Below are 26,083 nucleotides of genomic sequence, written 5' to 3'. Positions count from 1 at the left end.
AGCTCCTTGTGTAAAGACTACATGGTGCTCAGAAACTAAAATACGATGGGCAATTTAATCAATTGCTTAGAATTTCCAAACTATTTGCAGATCCATGGATAAATTATCATTTATGAAAAGAAAAGTTGTTTCGTTTAAGGTACAAGGCCACCAGGGTGGCCTTTAGAGCTGTGAGCGCCAGTATACAGTGGCCGTTTGGTGATATATTTGGCTTCATTAAATAATACAGAGAATAAGTAAACTTTTCCTTTTGGGGGTCAAAACTGCACTCCTCATGGCCGCCAACGCCTCTCCCCGGCCCGCATTTAGATGAAAAACCAGCCACAAATTTAGCCACATCTGTTTAGATGCTGTCTCCAACAGTCAGGCTTTAACATATGAATCCATAATTTAATAAAGGACGACTGAAGCAGCAACTTTCCCAAATGTTCACCATCGAGAACTGACAACCACCTCTTCGCAGAGATCCTTGCTGAAAGAGAAAAGCCAGAACATTGCAGATGGAAACTAACGGGACATGCATGGTGTAGAAGCCCTCCAAAATTCAAAGTCATCTGGTCAGGCAATGCTGAAATGCATAGACTCGGAAAAGACTTTATTTTAAAGTCCAACTTCTGAATGCATCCTATCAACAAAAAACCGTAGAGCCACTTCTCCTCAAACATGAGTTCCAGCGATCCTCCTCTAGTTGCTATTTCCCAGCTACAGTATGAAAATCAGGCCATAAGTTGATAGCTGCAAAAGACTCGGGGATAGAACTCTTAGCTGCATCTAGCAATAGCATTACATCAAATGACCAAACAAGATGAAAAGGCAAGTAAAATATTAGTTGATAGAGTTCATACCAAAACTTCAACCCTGCATTGCATAATAGTGAGGAGCAAGCTCAGTCAACCACAAATAATCAATTCTAGTCGTGTTGCGAATGTACTTCTGACTTGTTTGGACTAGTTCATCAAAAATTACACACTGCACCTTTGACTGGTGCAACACAGAAGTAGGGTGGATCTGCACTACCTGACCACTTGCTAAAGCCCTGCCATTCATTTCAGCAAATTTGAGGGTCTTGATGTAGGAGAATGGAAAGTGAACCATAACACAAGAAAGGGATTTCAAGAGAAGGTTGGATGCCATGACCAACTCGCCAAAGACTTGTTAACTAGGGAGAATAATAGAAATACGAAAGAATCCTGAAGGAACATGCAAATGGATGTCTGATCTTATATAGAGAAATATAATACCTGTATGTTCCCTCGGGTTGCTTCAAAGCTGCATTAAGGAAAAATGAAGCAGCAAGGCATCTACGGAATTGAAGAGTGTCATCTCCACAAGAAGAAATAGGAAGACCCATCTGCTCAACATGTCCTCTAATCTGACTGCAGTGGAAAATGACCTCTTAAATCAAGATTGCTAGCTAAGAAAGATCACAATAGGTCAAGTCTCAAGAATTTCTTGAACATGGAATCCATATTGAAATTAAAATTTATAAGTGAATCCTACCAGAAAGTAAAGTAACCTAAGGGAAAAGAGGAAGAAAAAGGGGTAAACCTGTGAATGTCACAAGCATGCCTCAGTGAGCGACTATTGATAAAATTTTCCCTGCACCATTTTCTCAGTATCTTTTCATTTTTTCCTTTAATATTTTTCTCATTTTTTTCTATACCAAGCTCCATCCTTCTCTTCTGTAAAAGTTCATCAGCAGCGCGATAAACATTAATCAAGGTAAGGTGGTCACCATCTGGACTTGCAAAACACTTCTTTGCAGTTTTTGCCTGCCAAGAGAGAGAGAGAGAGAGAGAGAGAATGCTTTTTAACATAAGGTTTTACCAGGTTCGGGTAGGTAGCATAATATACTGCAAGAATAGAAAAGAGCCAGTCCTAACATCATATTGACAATATTTGAAGAGATTCAGAAACTGCAACAGTCCTTTAGCAATGCATAACACATCACACAGATATCAGAAGTGCTGGAACATTTAGAACCCAGAAAATATATGTACATAAAGAAAAAAGTAGAAAGAAATAAAAAAATTGAAAATTCTCATCAGGTCATCCGCGCTCTTGAAAACTGCCTAGATCAGCATTCCAGTCATTCCCCGAACACTAGTCTCCCATTGACTCTGTCCACATAATGCTAATTCTTGGCCAGTTTTTAGTACACTCATCAATGATAACTTAGCTAGACAACGCCAGACAATGATATGAACAAAGTTATTGTTGGATGCCATGGTGAAGTAACTTGGCATTTGACTTAATACAAACGAGGAACTTTGTCCAATCACTATTCATCTTAGAAACATATAATAAGTAATTGAAAACCACATACCTCTTCTGACTTCTCACGAGGATTATAAAAAATAGATTCCACAGAGAGCATTGAAACAGCTATCAACATTTCTTCCAAGCAGTTGAACTGACTAGCAAGGATGAGAGCTTTGGAATAAATAGGGTCTAAGGGAAGCCGAGCCATTTGATGCCCAACAGGATCCGACAACTTACAGTCATCTGTCAAAGCACCCAGCAGAAACAGCTCCTCCAACGATTTTTGAATAGCTGCCCTGTTACATTCAGAAACAAAGGATTACTGATCTGTTTAAAAAATGTAGGTCCCTTGAGACAGGACACAGGAAACAATTCTATTCAACCAGACAGCTTCAGTAATTACAAGCCAGATAAACATCAATAAATAAGGTCATCTACCACAGGCATGAACCAAACAAGAATATTATCTCTTACCCTCACTATACACAAATAGATGGTCAGCCAGCCTGGATTAATCCAATTATAAAATCTAACACTCAGCATCTAGACCAGCAAAACAATCAATTTGTGAAGTTTTTAACATCTTAAAAATGCAGGTATATTCCCAAATGGTTATTTATACTATAATATACAATACAAACTAATAGGTAACCTGACCTCGGGCTCTATCAGTAAATATGGGCTGAATTCAAGTTCAACTGAAGGAGACTTGAAGATGCAATAAACACCAGAAGAAGCCCCTAGGAGGAGGCTGAAGGGGATGGCATGAGAAAGTGGCTAAACTAAATCTTTATGGAAAGAAAGACATGGCCATAGTCAAGCAGAAAAACAAGCGGGGAATTTCCGTCTAGGTTAAAATCTTAATGATGGTAACTAATCTACAATCATCTGCTACTAGCAACACATGCAGAACGAGAATGGTGCACCAAATCAATGGAACTGTGAAAAAAAATCTTTAGATTCACCTTGATGGTTTTTCCAGGAAATCAAATCCTATAATATCATCAACACCTAAAGCCTTGAGCTGCAAAATAACATTAGAGAGGTTGCACCGTTTGATCTCTGGCTTGGTTGAATCCTCAAGCTTCTCAAATTCACTCTCTGGGTAGAGTCGAAAGCACTTCCCTGGTCCTTCACGGCCTGCACGTCCACTGCAGTAACAAAATGTTTGTCAATATTGATTATTATTGGTCAAAAATATCATTTGATGGAGACAGTGTGTGTGTGCGTGTGAAATAATGTTCAATGAAAACTAAATAAACAAAAGAAAACAAACACCTATTTCTAATCGTTTAGATAATTAATGCATTCAACCAATTCTAAGCTTCCAAACATGCAAATTCATGTAAAAGATGGCACACGTGCTAATAGAGAGGGAGGGGGGATGCTCCCAATGGCATAGGACCAAAATAAAAAATCCAAGGAGATGCTTATAACAGAGCATGGATAGTTTCATGGTCAAAATAACCATGAAAGAAAATCACTTGGATGTTATAAACAAGCTTATGTATAGGCAGGCTGGATTACAGGTAACAATTTGTTAACAGAAAGTGAATCATACAAATTTAAGAGGAATCTAGTAACTAGAACCGAATTAAATCTCGTTGAAAGTTGATCACTAAACTTAAACTGAATAGCCTTTGTATTTGTCTCTGTTTCACCCAAGCATAATTCAGCATGCCTACCTCCTTTGAAGAGCCTGGGCTTTCGATGTTGGAATAATTATCAATGATTCCATCCCTTTGACCGGATCGTAAGAACGTGCTTTTATGAATCCAGGATCTATAACATATTTGATTCCAGGTATAGTCACTGATGTCTCAGCAATATTTGTTGCCAATATCACCTACAAAGTGCTATGATTAAGAATACTGAATGATCGCATGGAAATCAAATCAGAGTTTAAGTCACAGATAAAATATTAAATCCATTAATATGTAGCATAGAGATCAAAAGCATCTAGAAATACTGTGTTACATATGAATTATCTGTATCCATTCACTGTACATCTATTTCCGTGTGTGTGTGTGTGCAGAGATGACTTATAATGGATGTATAAAAAATAATTATGTTTACCAGTTAACATGACAAGCCACTAAGATTCATGCATTTCATTTTTTTATTTTTTTTCAGAGATGATGCCAGTAAACTTCAGATTATTATCATCACTGTGGCTGTCAATTCCAAGTGCCACCAATTCAAATGCTATATAGAGGATAGCTCACAAATATCATTAAGCTACCTTTCGATGTCCAGCTGGAGCTGGCATGAAAACTCGCATTTGCTGTTCTGATGGAAGAGATGAAAATATTGGAACAGTTACCAACTTTCGACTTTCTTCTGGTAACTTTTGAAGTTGCTCCTGTACAAGTCTCTCAACACCTTCAATCTCTTCTTGCCCAGTTAGGAACACAAGAATATCACCTGGGCCCTCCTCCAAGTGGATCTAGCACAATTAGTAGTAGCAGTATAAAAAAAACTGCACAATGAACTTAAATATTTGTGAAAGAAAATCATAATGGTCCAAGGACCATTTGTAGCATTCAAGTGTTAGTTTACAAATCAATCACACTCGGGTCAATAGGGAGGAAAGGGATTTTTCTAATTTGTTTGTGAAAAGTTGGAAAAAGATTGATTTCCATCTTCCACATGGAACTATTCTAGAATAGAACCGAAGAACTTGATTTCAGCAATACATGTGGCACCACCAAACATGAAAAACTGAGATGAATTTGAAAAAAATGGAGACATTAAAAGGTTTGACAATTTGAAAATTTTGGTGATCAAAAGTGAAGTCAAAAGGCTTGAATGCAAGGTCTCAGAACTGCAAAACTTTAAAAGATAATGAAGGTTGATGGATAATGACCTGGAATATGGTAATCAAGGCTGCATCTACATAATCTGTCTCCGCATGAAGTGTATAAAATATATCCACATGATGCTGACGACCCTCAACATGAACAGCTCTGGCACCACCAAAGTACTCTGAGAAAAGACGCGCATCCAAACTGGCAGACATGATTATTAACTTCAATGGAGGAAATTTCCTTTGGCACTGCTTGAGAAAATTGGTGAGTTCGGCTCCTTTTTCTTCCTCCTTCGTTATACCATTGCTGGCCTTCTTATTATTGACAACAGCATGGTCAATGACAGATTTCAACCTTGCTCTCTGCACATTTTTCAGCAAGCCCAGTAACACATCGGTGTGGACAGTTCTCTCGTGAGCTTCATCAACAATTATTACTGAATACCTAGAGAGATATGGATCCAATAATGCTTCCCTGTAAGTGCATCAAGGATTACATTAGCTCATTCATATTGCAGTGATCTGAAATCTACTATCTTTGTCATCTTCAGCCTACAGATTCATCATTCCTCTCTCAAACACTTTGCTCTCTCAACATACCCATAACATAGTGTTTGCAAATGCCCCATTTACAAATGAATAAGAAAATATTAAAAAATTCTCTGACCAGATCATTCTATGAACACTGACTCCACATGACAAAATGAACCAGTATCAGCAATCAATAGGACACAGCAAGCAGCACCTTTAACCCTAACCCTTACAATATCTACGCAAACTATCAAAGAGTACAAGACTTTATTAGAAAGCTCCCTAAAAATGAAACAATACAGCATTTTTAACAACAAAGGACCTAAAACTGAGCAGACTTAGTGGTTACCTCAGCAACAATCCATCGGTCATGTACTTGATCCTTGTTGAGCTGGAAGTCTTATCATCAAATCTGATGGAATATCCAACCTTCTGACCCAACTCAGCACCACATTCCTCCGCAACTCTTTTAGCAACTGTGACAGCCGCCACACGCCTAGGTTGTGTTATCCCAATAACTTTTCCATTGGGACAGAACCCAGCATTAAATAGAAACTGAGGCAACTCTACAAATCATAAATAAATAAATTCAATTGATAAGAGATTTAGACTCACATCGACAAATAATAGTACTGCAAAATTAAAGAACTTACGAGTTGTTTTTCCGCTTCCAGTTTCACCAACGATGATTAAAACGTCATGGTCTTTAACCTCCTGGACAAGTCGTTCCTTAACTGGAGAAGTGAATTTGTTTTTTAGGAAAAAAAAAAGTCGAGAGAAGCATTGATATGTTTTATCTGACCTGAAATATTTCTGAAGGTATAGGAATTAAAAAAGCACCTGAAGCAATCGGCAGAGACTCTCTCTGTTTTTTTACTATTTCCCTCCTGCATTGCAATACATATATAACTTCGGTTTCAGCCAGAATTTCAAAAATAGAAGAAGAAAAGGTAACAACTTCAATTAGCTCCTAGAAATTTAAATTCAATGAAGATATTTCGAATCGGAAGTCAAATTGAATCCTCTTTCTTTTCTCTAATTTGCTAACTTGGAAACAAACTCATAACAGGAAAAAAAAAAAAAAGCGTAGAGACAGGACCTGGAAATAGCATCGGCGGCGCCGCGAGGTTGATTGGAGAGCTTGAGGACCGGTTTTTGTTTTCGAGTTTGTGTTGTGTTTCTGGGACCATTCTGCTCCATTGAAGGCATCTCTACCTAGAATCACTGTGAAAAAGAGAAGAGGTGGAGCTCTTAAACCCTTCGTTGCTCAAATACTCCAATACAACGCACCGTTTGTTTCTTTCGAGTTTTTACTGGTCGTCCTGTATAAAGAGGATCTGATCTGCAGACAGAGAAAGAGAGAGGAGCTGTTGGGTCCAATCTAGACGAAATTCGTTTTAGGTCCGGGGCCTGGACCCAGTTAATTTTGGGTCCAGACACGCGCCAACTTTCTGTTGGGTCCCGGTCTGGACCCAGTTCATTTTGGGTCCAGACGAAGCCCAGCTCTCTTATGGGTCCGGTCTGAACCTAGTTTTGGGGCTGTCTGAACCCGCTTCCTCATGGGTCTGGTATCGGCCAGCTCCTCTCTCTGACCCGAATTTAGGGGCGGCCAAGGTGGAGTCGGCTCACAGGATTGGGCTGGGCCCAGAACCAGTATATTATACTGTGTAATATTTTTAAACAAAATATCAAAATATAAAAAAATTATAAAACCATGTGATTTATCACAAGTTTTTCTAACATTTTTCTATTAATATTGATCAATATTTTTATATTGTAAATATACAAACTCAATATTAAAATACTCAATTCCCATCAAAATATAATAAAAATTATAAAAAAATATTTTGTTTTCTTGCATACAATCAAGTATCTAAAATCTAAAAAAATTTCATTCAATAAAAATTTAAAATATGTGTTAGCATGCATCTTGACTTTAATAACTAGTTTATTAAAGCTACAAGAATGAGGTAAGTGTTTGAAAATATCTAAAAAATATTTTGTTTTCTTTTAGTATTTGAAATTATGAATTTATACATAATAAAACGTAATCCTTATAAAAAAAAATATAATTTTTTTGTTGATATTAAAACGGTTGGGTTTTACTCTACAATATAAGAATCCCCTCACCATAAAGAGCTTTCTTAAACCACGTAGTTTATCTTAAATAAAATGTATTTTGTGTGTCAATACATACCATTTATGTAATTAGTTTTCGTATTCGATTTCTAATATCATTTAGGGTTACTAGTAAAAAACATATTAGGTTAAGACTCTCGTTTGTCCATACACTGAAAAAATACAAGGAACCCTTTTCTCCTCTATTTTCCTGATTTTTTCAGGATAATAAAATCTGAGAGCAAACGATCATCGCAATGCCACACACGTACGACAACATTTATGATATTAATAATAATATTAAACCTTTATGGACTAAGTTTTTATAGAAAAATATTTTATTTTAAAATAATAATAATAATAATTAACTTGCCTGTACAAGTTTGTATATTTTTTAATCTTTAAAAAAAATATATGGTTTTTATTTGATAGTAATAATAGTTGTTTTCAATATTAATAATATTTTTTCCAAATTTAATAATTATTGTATTAATAATTTTAACTATAATACAAATAATAGTATTTTTAATACAGATAATAGTATTTTTAATATTAAAAATATTAATAATAATATTTTTAATATTACTATTAATAATTATAATAAAAATAAAAATAATTAAATTTAGAAACCTAAGACCTAGTAGAATTAAGTCTTGATACAAAACTCATTAGCCTTGGGTCTTGATGTTTGACCCAAGAGAATTGGATCATGACGACGAACCTAAGAACCTTAGTCTGGGCTCTGGATCCTAGAGCCTTCAATAGGATCTTTGAACCCCGAAGCCTTGGGTCAAACGAATTGTGAGACTTAAGTGATTTAGACTCACACCGGTGTCCACACCCATACAACTTGGACTAGGCTTGGGTCTAAAAGAGGATGTCTTATTCAAGTTAATAATAATAATAACAACAATAATAATTGATTCTACTTTTAAAATCAAATCCATGTCTTTTTCGAAAAGTTATGGTTTTTCTTTGATAGTAATAATATATTTTTTAAAAAATTATTAATGATAATAATAATAATAATAATAATTCATTTTACACATGAAATCAAATCTATAATTAATTTTCATTATTATTAATAGTTTTTTAAAATTTATTAATTATTATATTAATAATATTAATTATAATCAAAATAATAATATTTATAATGAAAATAATAGTATTTTTAATGTTAATGATATTAATTATAATAAAAATAAAAATAATATTTATCATATTAATAATAATATTAAACTTGTTTGGTCAAATTTTTTATATAAATAATTTTTAAAAATATTAACAACGACAACAACAACAACAATAATTACTGTTATATATATATATATATATATTAAATTTGTTATTCATCTTTACAGGGTTTGCAACCCCTGAAGGGTCTGTAGACCCTAAGCAAGGGTTAGAAAAGATCTAAGCATACAAGTCTGTATATTTATAAGAGCTGTTTTGTAGACCCAAGGCTCGCAAGTCTGGTTCTAACACTCAGGATATAGCATTCCTAGCATCAGGTGTTAGCAGTCTGGAGCCACACTAAAATTGAAAGTGATCATTTTCTCTTCGGCCATTCTTTTAATATCAAATTCATCGTAATGAAAAGATAATTATATCCTTCCCCTGCAATATTCACAACTCTCGGCGGAAAAAACAGTGTTATCATTGTATTGCTCAAATCCATAATATTTTATATCTAGGTAAACAGTAATAAAGGCACCCCACCACACCCCATTAAAATTTACATACAGTAATTATTTTCTCTCAAATCATCCATTCAATAACAAATACATCCTGATAAAAAAACAACGCCACCCCATGGATTTATTTTTTTTAATTTTATCTCTTAATGTTAGATTAATTAAGAATTAACTTTCATAATTTACTTTGTTTTATTTTATACGAGGTTGTCATAGTCTTAAAAAAAGTCTCATTATTAGTTTGATACTTGATTTTGCAATTATTTATTTTTATTACCATATAGTTAAAAAAAAACAATAGTTTAAGGAAAAAAATAAGTTATTAATCCCAATGGAGTTCATTACCAGGTTTGCAAGTTTGACGTACTGGCCCGAATTATTTAACTCACAAGTTTAGTAAGTTTACCCATTAAATATGATATTTTTTTTTCACTCTTATTTAATATTGGTTTGGTTGAGAAATTGAATTCATGGTTTGTTGTTTTTCTATTCTCTACTTTTAATAAGGTTATTATGATCTTAAATAAATATTTTTTACGGTTGATGTTCAATTTTGAAAGTATCTAATATTATCATAAAATTAAATAAAAAAATTTATAAAAATTAAAAAGTTATTAAATTTATTGAAATTCATGACCCGGGTCATAAATTGACCGAAGTCGATCAAATTTGACATCGTCTCAATGTAAAAAATATCTTTTAAAAGTTTTTTAAAAAATTATATCATGTTTTTTTTTGTCATCAAAGTTGTCTTTAAATCTATTAAATTAAATAATTCATTTTGGATTAGCTTTTACGCAGTTTAATTCACAACTCGATCATACAAAATAACAAATCGATGAACCCTGCTTGCACAAATGGTTCCAAGAAGTAGATAAACCTGCTAGGTAAAATTTTAAAATATAATTTATTTGATTCTTCAATACATGTTATTGAGTTAAATCTATTTGGTTTGAAACTTGTATAAATTTACATTAACTTATATAATTAATTCATTTTAATTAAAAATAAAAATAAAAATAGTGAGATTCGAACTCGAGATTATTCAATTAATAAAACTTTAATATTTATCAAAAAATTATCTTAATTTAAGAATTTAAATAAATTTTAATTTTAATATATAATTTATATTATTTTCAAACAAAACAAAAACTAAGGAGGTGGTCTTAAGAAATGTCAAGGCAGGAAAAAAGAGGACAAAAGAATAAGTGAATAACAGCACTGACCTCTCCGAGGATCTTCTTATCACCTGTTCACTAGGTTGATCCAGGTTGAAAGCTCCTGCGAAGGGATATCAAGAAGCGCCCTAATGACATCTTCATCCAAGAAAGGAAATCTAGCATGATGAAAGAAATTAGATGGTTAATGCAACAATGAGTAAAAGAGACAATAAAACCAGATACCATGTAATAACAACTTGCAGCTGAGATCTAGACAATCGCCCAGAAATGCAGCAATAATCATAGAATCAAGTTCACCAGAAAACAAGACAGCCGCCAGGAACATGTTCTTCTTGTCTGCTATAGGGTCTTACTGCCTATGCATTCAGTCCAAAGAATTCGACTAATTAAAACATAAATAAATTACTTCCTGTAAGATTTTTGAATGCTATACAAAGTTTGTCCAGTGCATTCAACATGAATAAAATAAGGTAATTAGTGGTAAATGCAATCTGTCAATCATAAGGATAAAGAAGGAAAAGGGGGAAGTGTCTAGCTACAACAGTACTGATTTAATGCATTCTGCATGAATAGAATCAATTCCTGAACATGGGTAATTAAAGCATAACTTCAGCTCAAACAAAAAAAATATTCCAGGGAATACCTATCCCTACTTCAATATTGATCAAAACAAAACCAAGCCTGTTCTAATAATCACCTGCCAGTTGATAATAGCCTACGACCCTTGATAGTTGAAAGAACTATCGGAACAGAACTAAACCCATGTCCAGCAACATAGCACGTGCCTCCGTGTCCATCAGGATCACAAGTGCAGCACTTCGCTAGAGGTTGCATGGCAACTTCACCATCATTTCTGCCACTCTCCACATGAATTCCTCCAAGTACTTCACCTTCAAAATTGCAACACTAAATCAGACTCAAAATTAAAACAAATACACAGCAAAACGTGCAAAACAGAAATGATGGGAAAAAAATAGCACACGAATAAAAAATTTACCGTTATAAATTAGCGCATTCCTGGAGGAATCAATAAATGGCTGAATTATAGGATTCAGTCCCCTCAGCTGCAATGTGGCACCGATAAATTGCAGTTCGCCTACACAATTCCCCAGTCGAGTGATTAACAGTTTTGCCATTGGAACAACCCTGCAAAAATGACTGGTCGTTTTCTATTTTACCGTCCTCGTTCACAACACACACCCATTCTCGGTCCTCACCAAAGCTCAAATTTTTATTATGATACTGAAGTATAACCTTCTTGCTGCCTAAGCTGTCGGGTCCTTGTCTCCGAAGAGCTAGTTCAAGATCATCTACAGAAGGCGAAACCAACGGATGCAAAAAAAATCAAAACACGGGTAAATTTAAAATAATCGGATAAAAATTATTGTTGATTAAAGAAATTTAAGAGATTCTTGCTTGCTGCCTCGGGAGGATTATGAGAACGGAGGAGGATGGGTGATGATAAGTCGATGCAAATTCCATGCACGATCAGGGCGATTCCACACATCCTTCTATGCTCGCTCTGTAGCCTGCAGTGGTTCTTTGGCATGGCATAGGTTTTGGGAGGTTTTCCTTTAGTTTCCCTGTCATTTTTCAAATTCAAAATTCACCTCCCCATCGGCAAAGGCTTCCATAGCATAGTGGTAGTGCGTTCGCTTCGTAAGCGAAAGGTCGCGAGTTCGATCCTCGCTGGGAGCTCTGGCGTGAAGGTATGCTAAGCTACCCTGGACTTGTTATTTGATTTTGTTTCGACAGTTTTTCCCAGTCTCTGAAGATTTATTTCCAAAGGCCCATTAAACAGTTGTCCCGGACTCCAACCTCGAAGATCAGGTCCGATGGGTCAAGGTCTCCTAAATTCAAAAACTTTCCACGACACGTGTGGAAAAGTTGTGTGTTTGAGACACAGCGTAAGCTCCCAGCTTTTGAGATGCAAGCTATTGCATTAGGATTTATGTTAGACAACAAGAGTTTAATTATTAACAATGGAATATTGAAACAAATAACGGTTATTTCTAACGATTCAGTAAAGGAAAATGAAGTTGAGAACAAGCAGAAGTACAAATAAAAATTATTACCATTTTTTTTCTTCTAGTGTTTGAAGTCCATTTATGTTCATGATTTTTAATGCATAGAGCATTCCTCTGCTGTTGACCTTTCTCGTGTTTTTTTATCATTTATTTTAATCAAAGTGGGATTGCTTGGTTGGATTCGTTTTAGAAGCGTGAATCAGTGTGCATGCAGAGAGATGCTGCCATGCCGCCTTTAAATTCAACTTTTGGGTTGTTGTCAGGCTTGAGGCGATGCTCATATTTTAGAAGAGGATCTTTCCGCATGCTCAAAGTGTGTGATTAATATTGTGTGTTTTCATTTCTAATTCCTGTTATAAATAAATTATCCATTTCAAGCTCTACTTTGAAGCGTGGACAAAAAATTAAATCATCGCGCTAAAATTTGTGCACATGTATCTGCCAAATGCGAGTACCTGCTCCAAGTTTAGACAAAACCCCCGCATCACTTTACTGTGATAAATGGTGCCGGGAAAAAAAGTGTGCTGGTACTTGAAATATGTTTTACTTGAAGTTGTATTAAAATAAAATTATTTATTTTTTAAAAAATATTTTTAACACTTAGAAATATATAAAAAAATATTAAATTAAAAAAAACACTTTTAGAACTTCAAAAATAAAATGGACTGAAAACCATAACCACGTGTAGTTATTGCAAGCCAAGCTTCCGCGTTTCAAAAGGACTCTCAAATGCTGTGTTTGCCAGAGAAAGGCTTAACATCTGTTTCTGGTAACTAACACTTGACCTGTAACTCTACCCTTCAAACAAATGCATACCGGTCAAAACTTTTCAGTGAATTGCCCACCAAGACGCTGTGCTCGATAGAATTATGCTATGGACTGGTAACAGATTCTCAAAGCTGTCTGGTGAGCTTCGTTCACCAAATGATTGTTGTAATGAGCATCTTGAATGGAAGATAGAAAGTGAACTCGTGTTCCTCCTGGATTTAGTTTTGTTTTCAAAATATTTTTTTATATGTAAAAATATTTTAAAAAAATATTTTTAATATCAACTCAAAATAATTAAGAAAATAAATAAAAATAATGACTTTAAATAAAAATATTCATTTTAAAAAAATCATTGTTAGCCAATCCATCATTGGTTGTGTTTGGACCATAAAAAATATGCAAAAAGCATCCTTGTTGTTTTTATTACAATTAATATTATGAATATTTTAAATTTTATTATTGTTGATATTTTTATATTAAAAATATTACTATTTTTATTATTATTAGTATCATGATTAGGAAATTTTAAAATATATCATTAATATTTAAAACCAACCATATATTTATTTTGAAAAGTAAAATTAGAAATTATTATTATTATTATCATCATTGACAAATTTTAAGAAAAATATTATTACTAAAAAAAACTATAAATTTTATTTGAATAGATTAAAAACTATAAAAAATTAGACTAGACAAGTTTAATGTTATTGTTCATATCATAAATATTATTAAATTCATTTAAAATATTGAAATAAATTTTATTGCTACCACGCTTCATCGTTGGTCAAATATTTTTATTTTTTTATAAAAAATTATCTACATAGGCTTTCTCGACACATTTTGATAGTTCAAAAAATATAACAAATCAAAAAATATATTTTCATGGCAACTATAGTTATCAAATCCAACCCGGAGCTTGACTCGACCAAGGGGTTGGGTTACGCAGATTAACTCGAGTCAGGCAAAAAAAAATGATAAAAAAATATTTAAGGTTTTAATATTTTACATGAAAAAAATAAAGAAACAATCCATGTAGATATAAATTGTATATGTTGTAAGCAACTAAATTTTAAAAACTATCTCAAAATATTTTTTATCTCGCATTAGAAAGATACTATTTTATTTTTTTAAATTGAAGTATTTAAACTAAATTTTTTTATCTCACATTGGATAAACATAACTTTTTCATTGTGAGTATAAAATATATATGTTAAAGGGTTTCAAATTTTATATTAAAAAAATAAAACATTATTTTAGTATTTATATGGTGAGCTTCGAAATAAACAACTGACTGACTGAAAAATATGGAAAAATAGGGGACTACAAATAGGATAAAAAAAATTGAAAGAAAAATGGGACTCAACCTTTTTTTTTTAGTCACCCGAGTTTCAGGTTGACCTAATAGGTCGATTGGTTTCCTCCGACCCAGTTGCAAGTTTGGATTCTAAATGAAACAAACCCAGCTAAGGCTTCGAAGAATTTTTCAAAATAATATTTGGTGTTTTATCATTTTATATGAAAAATTAAGAAACAATCAATGTGGATACAAGTTATACATGTTACAAACAATCAAGTTTAAAAATTTATTTAAAAAGATTTTTTATAAAAATACATAACTTTTTTATTACAAACAAAAAATATATATACTAAAGAGTTTTGAATTTTATATTGAAAAAATAAAATATTCTTTTAATATTTATATAGCTATTATTGAAAAAACTTAATAATCAATTGAAAAATATATAAAAAAAGTTTTTAGATGGGTGAAAAAATATATTTAAAAATAAAATTTTATTAATTTTTTTTTAAGTTATTCAAATTTTAGATTGATATGATAGAGTGATAGATTTTCTCCAAATCAATTACAAGCTTGAATTTTAAATGAAACAATCCTGGTTAACAGTAGACTCCAACATTGCCGGATTCAGCAAGACCCAACTTTAATATATTTTGCTCGCAACAAGGCCCAAAGCTAGTTTTGGTGTTGTAAAAGAACCATCTAGGTGGTGGCCAAATGGTAAGGATTTGGAATCAAGGGGTTTGCTATCTCTGTGGTCTCAGGTTCGAGTCCTTGGTTGCTCATATGATAGCCACTAGAGGCTTATATAGTCGTTAATTTCAGGACCCGTGGGATTAGTTGTGGTGCACGTAAGTTAGCCCGGACACCCACGTTAATCTAAAAAAAAAACTATCATGGGTCCTGCTGGCATCTTAGCTCAACATGCTGGAACTTGCTAGGCAGCCAGACCAATGACCCACAGTGAATCTAGCAAGGGAGCTAGCCCAACAAACTTATATTTGGCAATGAAGTCAAACCTAATTGAATCCCATGCTGTCGGGTAACATGGCACCCAGGATTTGTGGGTCATACTCGATAAAAGAACCCAATAACAATGGGTCTTTTTGGACAACAAAAACTAGCATCTTTGGTTTTTAGAGTTCTATCACGATTGGCCTGAGCTTGGGTCACAACAAACGCTATGCTGAATTTTGTGTTCCTTTTTAAACTATAACAACAAACGCTATGCTGGATTTCATGTTCTTTTTAAACTATAACAAGTAACATAACCAGAAAAATTGAGTTAATGAAGTTAGGCAGCCAAACTAGTGAAAATTTTAAAGGGTTGGTTGTTGAAAATAGAGCTGCTGCTTGTGTTACCCCACAACTTTAGGGTTTTTTGTTTTTGCAGTTTTAACTATGTTTTATAATTTTAATATATTGATATTAAGAATACTTTTTTAAATAAAAATATATTATTTTTATATATTTCAAAATAAAAAACAGTTACTAGAACTACTTAAAAAAGCAACCCATCAATTTTTGTCTGGTGATGATAAAACCCTACCGATAAAGAGAGGAGAAATGGATAAAAGAGCGAGGGAGAGAGAAGAGAGTTTTTTTCACATTACAATCCTAGAACTTTTAATATTTTAAAGAATTTCACCACTTAATAGCTCAATTTATTTAACAAAACAATTATAGGTTATTTAATCATTTTTAATTGCACTCCTAAAAGTAGTGCAACTATTTTGAATTTGTATTTTTATAGAGTTTATACCATTCCTGGTTTATTTCTCCAATTAATCATGAGTATGAAAAAACAAAATCCTGAATTTCGGTTCGCAATATAAATTATTTCATTATTTATTCGCATTCCCAAAAAGAAGTAGAAAAAACAGCAGCAACTCGCAGACTGCACGTATAAACCACACTCCTTAACTTCCACGCAACCTCGCTCTCTCATATTTGCCTTTAACGCGTTGATTCCACACCTGGTACCTACCCTCCCTGTAATACAACTCATTCGCCCAGTAATCACCACCGTCAAATCTCGCAAACCAACTTAATCACAGCCATCGAACTCGCTGGATCTTACAATATACCTCACGTGACCCTCTATTTTATGGACCCCTATTGAAAAATAACCGGACGTCACGGCAGTCAACAGTACAGCGTAATATAAGATTTCTCACCCCGACGCGCCCCCTCTACTTCGTCCTCAAGACGAAAGGTAAGAGAGAGAGAGGGAGGGAGAGTTGGGCTTCTTCCTCATACGCTGAAGTCCGTTGAGCGACAAATAAATACCATTTCAACCCTAATAAAGTATAGATTTCTTCGCCGTTTGTACCTTTCTTCGCCAGCAACCACACCGTTGCGTGTCTCTCTCTTCCTCTCTATAGGGATAATAATAACCATCTAGCGCCGCAAGGCACTGTCAGTGTAGTAGATTTATTCATCATCTCTCTCGGCGGCGAGGGAGAGGGATAGTTTACTGCTGTTTTAACAAGGTTAGACATCACTTAATCCTGCTTTTGTTTGATTGATTGTGATGTTTTTGGATCATCTGCTGTTTCATTGATTGGTTGAATCATAAGGATCGTTAAATTAGGGGATTGCATTGCTGTATTTGTTCAGATCTGGCTGTTATTTTTTTAGTTTTTTCTTAATTCAGATCTGGATTTTTTTCGTATCCGAGTGGTTACTTTGACTTGATCGAATGTTTTTTTTTTTTTAAGCTAATGTTTGCTTATTTTCTTTTTAGTTTTTTTTTGTTTAAATTATTTAATGGACTGGTTTTGGCTGGTTTTTTTTTTTGGCCTAGCACAACTAGTCAAAATCTAAGCTTTGGTCGTGAAGAAAACAGTATTGGGTATCTTATTCGAAGATGCAGAAACATTATCTTTCTCATATATTGATTAGTGTTGCGGCCTAATCTGCTGTTGGTGTTATTGTGTTTCTTATTTCTTGTTTAAGACCCAGTTTTTGAATAAATTGGGCTGTTAAAATGATAATGCCAATCGGGCTTTCTACTTTCAAGCCCCATATTCTTCTCTCTTCTTAAGCATATGGTTTAGGGTTTGGATTTTGAGATAATGAAATTGGTTCCGCATTGGGATTAGGGCTTGGTGATCTTATGTAACCTCTTTCTTTCTTTTCTTAAGAAAACCGTTGTTTGTTATTTGCTAACTTTCATGCCACTCATGTTGTGGACAATGATTGCCTAGCATTTGTTGTGAATACAGTATTTATTTGCGATTATGGTTTGCTGCTATGTGTGTGCTCGTATATGTTTTGTAATTTCACTTTCTGTCTAATTTCAAGTACCATGCTTAATATTCTTTGATGTCGAGTTTCTTATTTTTATCTGCTTTACTTATTATTACTCTCCATTCATTTATATTTACATGTAAATTTAGCTTGGCTTTGATTTAAAACCTTTGTTAGTGAATAGTATGTGTTTATTTCTGCAGAGATGGCAACACAGGTGGATGAATCTACGGTCAAGCTTATCCCAGAAGTGGTGGGGAATGCCTTTGCAGAGCAATACTACAACACCTTATCCAAGTATCCAGAGCTGCTTCATAAGTTCTACAATGATTCGAGCCTGATCAGCAGGCCAGGCTTGGATGGTTCAGTGTCTTCTGCTTCAACTTTAGAAGTAAGTTCCGTGTAACGAAAATTTTAATAACTCCTCGGCATGCGATAACAGCATTATTAATGTAAACTCAGTCACACTGAAGCTATTCTTTTTGCTTTGATTGTTTTTCATTAATCCCTCGATACTCATTTCGTTCTCTTAAATTGATCTACCTTGTGCTCTTTCCATTAGAAAATGTTGGTTCTACCACTTTATGCCATGCTATTTTCCACCGAAAACAATTGTGGACTAGAATTTTTCCTGCCTCCACCATTGTTTCAACCTTTTTTTATCTGTAACTTTGGCTTATGCTGTGGCCTTCCCTGACAAAGAAATTGGAACCTTTTTTGGGTGCAGGAAATTAAAAAATTGATACTTTCTCTTGACTATAAGAATTGTGTAGTGGAGATACAGACTGTTGATTCTCAAGAATCTTATGAGAATGCGGTGATGGTGATAGTTACTGGTTTCTTTGCTGGAAAGGACAGTGATAGAAAAAGATTTACACAAGCATTCTTCTTGGTCCAACAAGATGATGGGACGACATACGATGTTATGAATGATATTTTTAGATATGTGGAAGAATCAGAGAATAAGAAAATTAGTGATGCAGACAATATTGCTCCACCTACACCTGTTACCCCATCCCCTGGTAGGTTTATGTATGGTTTTCCTTGTTTTTTTTTTGTTACTTTAATGCCCAAATATTTACTATTAACTTTGTAATTACAGAGCCAGCCTCCGTTCCTGATCACACTGTCGTTGTCAATGTATCAACCAATTCGGAGGATGGTGGGGTTCAAGCTAAAGAATCTGGCCATCCCTTGGACAATGGGGAGATTCCCACTTCTGAGAAAGATATTGTTGTTGAGAAAGAGGTCGTTGCTACTCAGAATGATGCTCGCCCAGTTTCCGAGGCAGTTGCTTCTAGTGTCCAGGAGGATGCTCCCAAGAAGTCTTATGCATCAGTTGTTAGTACTTTTGTATTTTCTTTTATGAGAATTGGTGTGGAGTATGATTGATTCTTTTGTTCTTGTTTGTTCAGGTAAATGCATTGAATCTCAAATCACAACCATTTCAACGAAGGGTTTCAGATGTGAAACCTGTGAAACAGTCATTTACAGCTGTACCACCCATGGCTTCTTCTCATCAAACAGGTTCTCCTCTTCCACCCGGCAACAATATTGTGGAAATCAACAACAACAGTACTCCAGGTTTTTATTTTTATATATTTTTAGTTTATGTATGGGTTAATACATGGATGGAGTTTGTAGCTTTTCTTGCATCTTTAAACCTCTTTTGCTCAATCTTCCTGTTTCAGCTGAGGGTTGCTCCATCTTTGTTGCAAATTTGCCTATGGATGCTACTAATGATGAGCTTATACAGGCTTTCTCAAAATTTGGGGCTATAAAACCTAATGGTGTGCAAGTCAGAAGTTATAAGGTTGGCCTCGTGTTTATTCTTGTAAATTTGTGTTGAAAATTGTCTTCTGAAACAATATTTATGTGTTTATGTTCCCCTTCTCTCTACAGCAAGATAAGAACTGTTTTGGCTTTGTGGAATTTGAATCAGCTAATTCTGTGGAGAAGGCCCTTGAGGTATTACTGCTTTTTTTTTTTTTAACTTTTCTGGAAGAAATTCTTTTTTCTCTCCAAATTGTTTGCTAAAATGTTGGATCCTACATTATGGTGTACAGGAAGAATTAATTTTAAGTCTTGAATTTCTGTAATTTTATTGTTATTTAGGTATCCTGCTAACTTATTTGTAATATTTGGATTTTATTAATTTGGAATTTCTATGTTAGTGCATTTATTTCCAATTTTGTTCAGAACTCTTTTAGGGCTTTTTTGTCTCTAAACAAGCACGCTCTTGATTATGCTGTGGAGGCCATTTTTTGATGACTGGAAATTGAGAAGCTGCCTCACATTTAGAGGTTTCAAGAAACATTCCTGCGTGCCTTTATCTTTGGGTTTTTTTGGACAGGGTACAAATGATTGTTCCTTCAATAACCTTTTGCTGCCATGCAGACAGTTTATATTGCTTTGTTAATATCCCAAAGTCTGGTCTCAGTTTCATTTGTTCATTTCAAATGCAATTACTTTTGCTGCTCCTCTGTTGATGGGAGTTTTTTGTGGTACGTTCAGATAATGTCATTAAACATTATGAACTATGTTAGATAACCTCTGTTGTTCAAATGATGTTTATCTACAAATACTTGTTTGATGAACTACTTATTAGAAGTATAACTTCTATTATCATTATGCAAAGTTCTCTCTCCCTGTGTCTTGCCATTATCTGTAGTGCTCCCCTGGGTTGTAGTTTGAATCTGAAACCCTCCTTGGGGTAGTGTTACTTAACCTCTTCTACAATCTTTCTTGCTGGCACCTCATTATTGGTAATCCATGCTTGAATGTATGTTTAAGGCTTGCATTTTCCACAAGTTGCAAGTTCTGCTTGCGTCTGAGATTGTGTGCTATTTCAGGTCTCTACCGTGAAGATTGGCACTCGAACAGCACATATTGAGAGAAAGAATGGTAAGATGAGTTGTTAATCCATATAATTTAGCTGCCTGTGTTTTGTCCCAACAATTGGAGAGTACATAACAACTGACTATGGTGTTTTTGCAGCCAAAACTGATGGTGAAAGGTACCGGAAGGGTGGTTTTAGGAACGACAATTTTAGGAACCGTGGAAACTATGGTGGAGGCCGTGGCCATGGCAGAAATGACTTTGAGAATCAGGGTGGAGTCTCTGGTCAAGCTCGGAGCGCTGCCGGACGCAATGGAGAAGCTAACAAGAAAGTTTATCAGAATGGGTGGGCTAGAGGTCCCCGTCAAGCTCAAGCTGGGAGGAGCTAGGCCATCTTTTTTTTTGCTAGAATTATGTTTATTACATTTTCCCCAATTCACAATTAGATAGGAAAGATTTAGGCTTGCTCGAGGCAGATTTAGTTCTTCGTTAAATTTTGGTATTAGTAATTTAGTTGTTCTTGGGTATCAGAAAAATGGAATATGCAGGGCATCGTGTTTTGGATTTTTTTTCTTAACAAATTATTTTAAAGAAATTCTCTGGTGTTGATGATGTGGTTTCACAGCATGCTTAAGTTGCTATGCCTATTTGAGTGAAAGCATATAAACTTCGTGCTGGTTAAAGTAGTCCCGTGGAAGATAATTCCATTTCTGTTACCGCCTTGTTTGATCTGCTTTCTGGCAGGCTCGATGAAACTGCTGCAAGTTTCCTTTGTTTGTACATGCATCAATCCACTAGGAGGAACCTGGGAGACTGCTGTCTTCCAATGCTGCCGTGCTTGATCTCCCTGCATATCTTCTTTTTCTTAGGATATGATTTCAATCTGTTCCTACCCAACAAGATCTTTGGCGCCCCTGTTGTTTGCATCAGGGAGGCATCGCTTCTGCCGCTGCGAATCCCACGATAGCTGTAAGTGAAGGATAACTATCCTCGTCTTTTTGTCAGTCTGGTCGATAGCGTTTCCGGGAATTCGTCGGATGATCTCTGATGTGCTCTTCTTAGTTTTCTTTTTATAAACCTAGTTTATTATTTTATTCTCCAAAGATTATCCTACCCAAAGTCTTGACAACATGTTTTATTTTTAAACAAATTTGATTTCAGAAACAAAAAACAAGAAATATACGATTTGATAAGGTGAGTGGAACAGGGTAGAGCCGATGGTCAATGGAATCCCTGGATAAAAATAATAGCAATCCACTACTTAAATGGCTTGGTCAGGAAGATTCCTGCCATTAAGCATGTAATTTAGCTCTTTTAAAAGCGTTGTAACCGCAACAATTTGGAAATACGTGTTGTATAAGTTGTTTTTCATATTTGTTTTTCTTAAAAAAATATATATTAACATATTTTTTTTTTATTTTTTAAATTTTATTTTTAATGGAACTCGTCAAGAAATCTAAAACCATAAAAAAGAAAATATATTCAAAAGTGTCTTTTTACCGCAATTCCAGAAAAATATCGAAACAGTACCATAAACTGACCTTTTGGTGTCCCTCTCACCCTACCCATGATCAACACGTGGCCTGCAAAAATGCCGGAGAATCTTAAAAACGAGTCCTCGACGTCAATGACGTGTCCTGCAAAATCACCCTCGAAGATCTCCTACCCCACTCTGCTATTCTTTTTTGCCCGTCCTTTTCTCGTCATGTCATAAAAATGCCCTAATAATAAAGTGACAACAAATTTTGCCCACGGTGAAATTCAATTCATAAATAATTTTGTAGCATGTTATATTTATATACAATTTTTCAAGGGAAATTTTATTACTATAATTTTTTTTTTTAACAGATGATGAAGCTATGAGATTTAACGGCTATCTACTGTTGTATAGTTAAATATCAATTGACAGACCCAAGAAAAGCTCCATCTTTGGAGATTAACATACTGTCTGGTGTCTAGTTAGCTTGTATTTTTTTGTTTAACGATAGGAAAAAAAAAATTATTTAGTTAGACGAATATCTTTGCATACTAGACTTCACTTATAATTACGAGCTAAGATAACTTGCATTTCATTCATGATAACTAGTTTTTTATACATTTTGTATGCATAAATTTACCTCGTGTGGTGTTAGCTAAATATTTTTTTTTTTAAAAATAGTTTTGTTAAAGTTACAACTAAAAATATTTTTATAAAACTTGATTTTTTAAATCATTAACATATAAATTAATATAATATCAACCGCCAAACATGATTATAATTTGTTAAAAAAAAATTTCAAAGTTAATTATAATTTTATTTGGTATTTTTTGAAGGTGTAACTATAATTATCTTGTCTTAATTTTTTAAATGATACTAAAGGTGTCAAAAAATAGAGCTCTTATATTTTTCTAGTGCTGTATTTGTCCCTCTCGTTTTTCCCTTCTTCCTGCTATATTATTTTATTTTATTTTTACTTTTTATAAATATTTAATTTTAAATTTTATTTTTTGGCCATTGGATCTTTAAAAAAATTTAAGTTGACTTTTATTTATGTTAATTAATTTGTAAAATGAACATATCTTGAAATATAACTAAATAGCAATAACCGCTATTTAATTTTAAATAGTAATGATATACATAAATATATCATGAAACACGATTGTTATTTCAAATAAAAATTATGTATTAAAATAATATTATTAAATTTAATTATGTTCAAATTATACTATTTTTCAAATATGTTTTTCAACTTGTGTTGCTATTATAAAAGTTCTAGCAAACTGAAAAACAAAATCCCCTTCCTTGCAGATTTTTGTGACCGAGTTCCTTGTTAACTGGATAATTATTGCATTGAAGTTAAACTTAGACTATCAATTTAGATCATGAATCATATGTATTAAATCTTGTCCCGGGGATAACTCGGTCAAAGAACAAGGTTCGTGTCACATGAGCTAATTTGGATCAATTTGAAAAAATAAAAATAAAAAATCATGGTTGTGGTTTTAATATCTCGAATGGATAAGTTTAAAAATAGTGCACGTGAATGTGAATTGTTAAAAAAAAAATGCATTGAAATACAAAATAATTATCTCATGTTAAAAAATCGATGAACAATTCATGTGGATTTATGCCATGACAAAAAATATAAAGTACAGTACACATATAACATATTAAAAACTCAAGGAATAATTTGTAAATTACATATGACTAATACAAAAACATGAAGTAAAATATAGTTATTCTATATTGAAAAATCAAGAAACTATCTATGAGAAAGCAAGTTATATATATGAAATAAGTTACACATAATTATTCTATATTAAAAATTTATTAAATAATCCATATAAAAATAAATTATATAAACTATCAAGATCTCAGATCAATCCACCACGCTCCATTGCTATGAAACGAATTAAATCCTCACAGATGATATTTTGGTAAGTTATACTTGGTTGGTATACGTGCAAATGATAATACTATCCAGTAAATCAAATCATACGTCTAATCTTATATGTATATTTTTATATAGTATCACTACACAAACATTATCAGAAAAAAAATATCCTACACAGAAGATATCCAAACAACAAACAAACAAACTCAGAAATTCAGCTTTTATTTTTTATTTTTCCAAAGAAGAATTGTAATGCCAAATCCAGCTGTCATTTTTTACGGAGACTGAAAGCTGCCAGTGATTGATTTGATCAACTCACCATGGTCTCGAGTTGCTGTTGGTTTTCAAGACGGTGAGGGACGACCAGTATTGATCTTATTTACGTGTCAAACTTAATGGTGATTAAAAAACGATTTTTTTTAAATAGCCAGGACTAAAGAAAAAAACTGTCAAAATAACTCACTTTAAAAAAATATAAAATAGCATAGTTCGGTGTGTTTTATGACTAAAAAAACACAATATTTAAAACTATCTCTTGTGAAAAACGTGAAATTAAAAAAAAAATGCTAAATAGAATGCATAGATTACAACTGCTAGATGAAAAAAAAAAGATTTAAAAAATAAACCAAAACTAAATGATATTAATATCATTAATTTTTTTTAACAAAAATAATTCAATAACACAAAAAATACTCCCAAGATATCACCAATATCAGTCACTTAAGCAATTACTTGTTTCTTGAAAAAATTACCTGCACGTAAAGTTTCAATTTATATATATTCCAAATTTTATGAGTGAATTTATTAATATCTCAATTTATATAACATTGCCAATTCAGATCAAGAACAATAATATATCACAAAAAATTCTTATAAATAACCTAAAACCTAACACCAAAAGATATTATATGTATTATGATGGTGTTTGTTTAATTTATATTTTTTCATTGATTTAAATTAATTAAATTAAATTTTATATTGAGAACTGTACAAGTTTATCCTATCCATTTTAATTAAACAAAAACTTTTTTATTAAAACAACCTTAAAAAAATAAAAATTATTTTTTACTCCTTACAAATGTGCGATAAACAGCTTCACTAAAAAAAAAACAATTCCCACATAAGCACTGTAGATGGTTGCTCGTGACTTGACATTTCTAATGCAATCCACGGTGTCATGAATTATATCTTTATCGAATTATAAACATGTTATCTACCCGCTAAGTTTTGCGTTTTTAGGAAATTCCTTTTTCATAAATTTCGCTTAATTGAAACCTCGTATGGTGTTGTATAAAACAAACTACGTGTCACTTTTGCCATTTCCGCAGGGATTTAAACACGTACATGTTTAGACATCAGGCCTACTACCTATAGTTAACTAGGAATTTGTCAGATCATGGACACCCTCGTGTCATGTCAACAACGTAGGATGACGAGATATTTAAATTCCAGATTAAAAAAAAAGTTAATTCAAACCATAGATTATTTTAAAATTTGTCTTTTCAAGTAACAATAAAGTAAACACTCTTCCCTTTCTTCCATGGCCGGTGCCTGTCTGCGAGTAATGCATCAGCAATCAATTCAATTGTACATGTAGAGATTAGTGTATGATTAAAACTAAACATTTTAGAATTAATTACATAGTAAAGTTAATTAGTTGGCCTTTATGGTTTAAATAACTATTGTTTTATTCTCACCCTTTTGTTCAAGCTTTACCTGAGTATTTTAAATTAATCCTGATCAGGAACTAAATCAGATTGTATTATTCTTGTTAATGAAATCATTGTTTGTTTAGGAAACACGGCTTTAATAGATAATGTATATTGTTGTTTAGGAATATTATTTTTAGATTATAAAAGAAAAAAATGTTATGGAGTTCTGATCATGAAATAATTTTCATTTTGAAATGAGAAGCATGTGTAACATTCCTGC

General features: G+C 33.3%; 2 protein-coding genes and 1 non-coding gene across 5 annotated transcripts; 2 read left to right on the top strand and 1 right to left on the bottom strand.

Annotated features, from left to right (window-relative positions):
* Window positions 1-83: 83 nt before the first annotated feature.
* LOC105121677 (RNA helicase family protein) lies at window positions 84-6,952 on the bottom strand. 3 transcript variants are annotated; one of them, XM_011020414.1, is made up of 13 exons: window positions 6,699-6,952; window positions 6,440-6,486; window positions 6,253-6,333; window positions 5,949-6,165; window positions 5,129-5,543; window positions 4,505-4,708; window positions 3,948-4,108; window positions 3,228-3,413; window positions 2,327-2,558; window positions 1,549-1,772; window positions 1,242-1,376; window positions 846-1,036; window positions 84-771 (listed from the first exon to the last, which is right to left on the bottom strand). In XM_011020414.1, exons 1-12 carry the CDS (start codon window positions 6,806-6,808, stop codon window positions 853-855), a joined length of 2,196 nt encoding a protein of 731 aa, XP_011018716.1. In that variant the 5' UTR covers window positions 6,809-6,952; the 3' UTR covers window positions 84-771; window positions 846-852. The 3 variants fall into 3 exon arrangements, with proteins under 3 accessions (XP_011018716.1, XP_011018712.1, XP_011018707.1); XM_011020410.1 differs by having other exon boundaries at window positions 84-765; XM_011020405.1 differs by having other exon boundaries at window positions 84-702.
* A 5,266-nt stretch (window positions 6,953-12,218) lies between these two features.
* On the top strand, window positions 12,219-12,290 carry TRNAT-CGU (transfer RNA threonine (anticodon CGU)). Its single transcript has one exon. It is a non-coding gene; the product is annotated as a tRNA-Thr (tRNA).
* A 4,579-nt stretch (window positions 12,291-16,869) lies between these two features.
* On the top strand, window positions 16,870-21,401 carry LOC105121691 (putative G3BP-like protein). Its single transcript, XM_011020423.1, has 9 exons — window positions 16,870-17,179; window positions 18,143-18,330; window positions 18,667-18,961; window positions 19,042-19,280; window positions 19,355-19,523; window positions 19,631-19,752; window positions 19,842-19,907; window positions 20,792-20,843; window positions 20,937-21,401. Exons 2-9 carry the CDS (start codon window positions 18,145-18,147, stop codon window positions 21,164-21,166), a joined length of 1,359 nt encoding a protein of 452 aa, XP_011018725.1. The 5' UTR covers window positions 16,870-17,179; window positions 18,143-18,144; the 3' UTR covers window positions 21,167-21,401.
* Window positions 21,402-26,083: the final 4,682 nt, after the last annotated feature.

The sequence above is a fragment of the Populus euphratica genome, unplaced genomic scaffold (assembly GCF_000495115.2).
Source record: "Populus euphratica unplaced genomic scaffold, PopEup_1.0 scaffold1.1, whole genome shotgun sequence".
Lineage (NCBI taxonomy): Eukaryota > Viridiplantae > Streptophyta > Magnoliopsida > Malpighiales > Salicaceae > Populus > Populus euphratica.
This window is presented reverse-complemented; position numbering and strand designations above follow the sequence as displayed.

Coding starts and splice junctions, on each gene's coding strand:
- LOC105121677 (XM_011020414.1), bottom strand. CDS start 6,808: ATGCCTTCAATGGAGCAGAATGGTCCCAGAAACACAACACAAACTCGA. Junction 6,487..6,698: donor GCCGCCGATGCTATTTCCAG/GTCCTGTCTCTA, acceptor ATTGCAATGCAG/GAGGGAAATAGTAAAAAAAC. Junction 1,773..2,326: donor CTCGTGAGAAGTCAGAAGAG/GTATGTGGTTTT, acceptor CTCTCTTGGCAG/GCAAAAACTGCAAAGAAGTG.
- LOC105121691 (XM_011020423.1), top strand. CDS start 18,145: ATGGCAACACAGGTGGATGAATCTACGGTCAAGCTTATCCCAGAAGTG. Junction 19,524..19,630: donor CAACAACAACAGTACTCCAG/GTTTTTATTTTT, acceptor TTCCTGTTTCAG/CTGAGGGTTGCTCCATCTTT. Junction 19,753..19,841: donor TGCAAGTCAGAAGTTATAAG/GTTGGCCTCGTG, acceptor TTCTCTCTACAG/CAAGATAAGAACTGTTTTGG.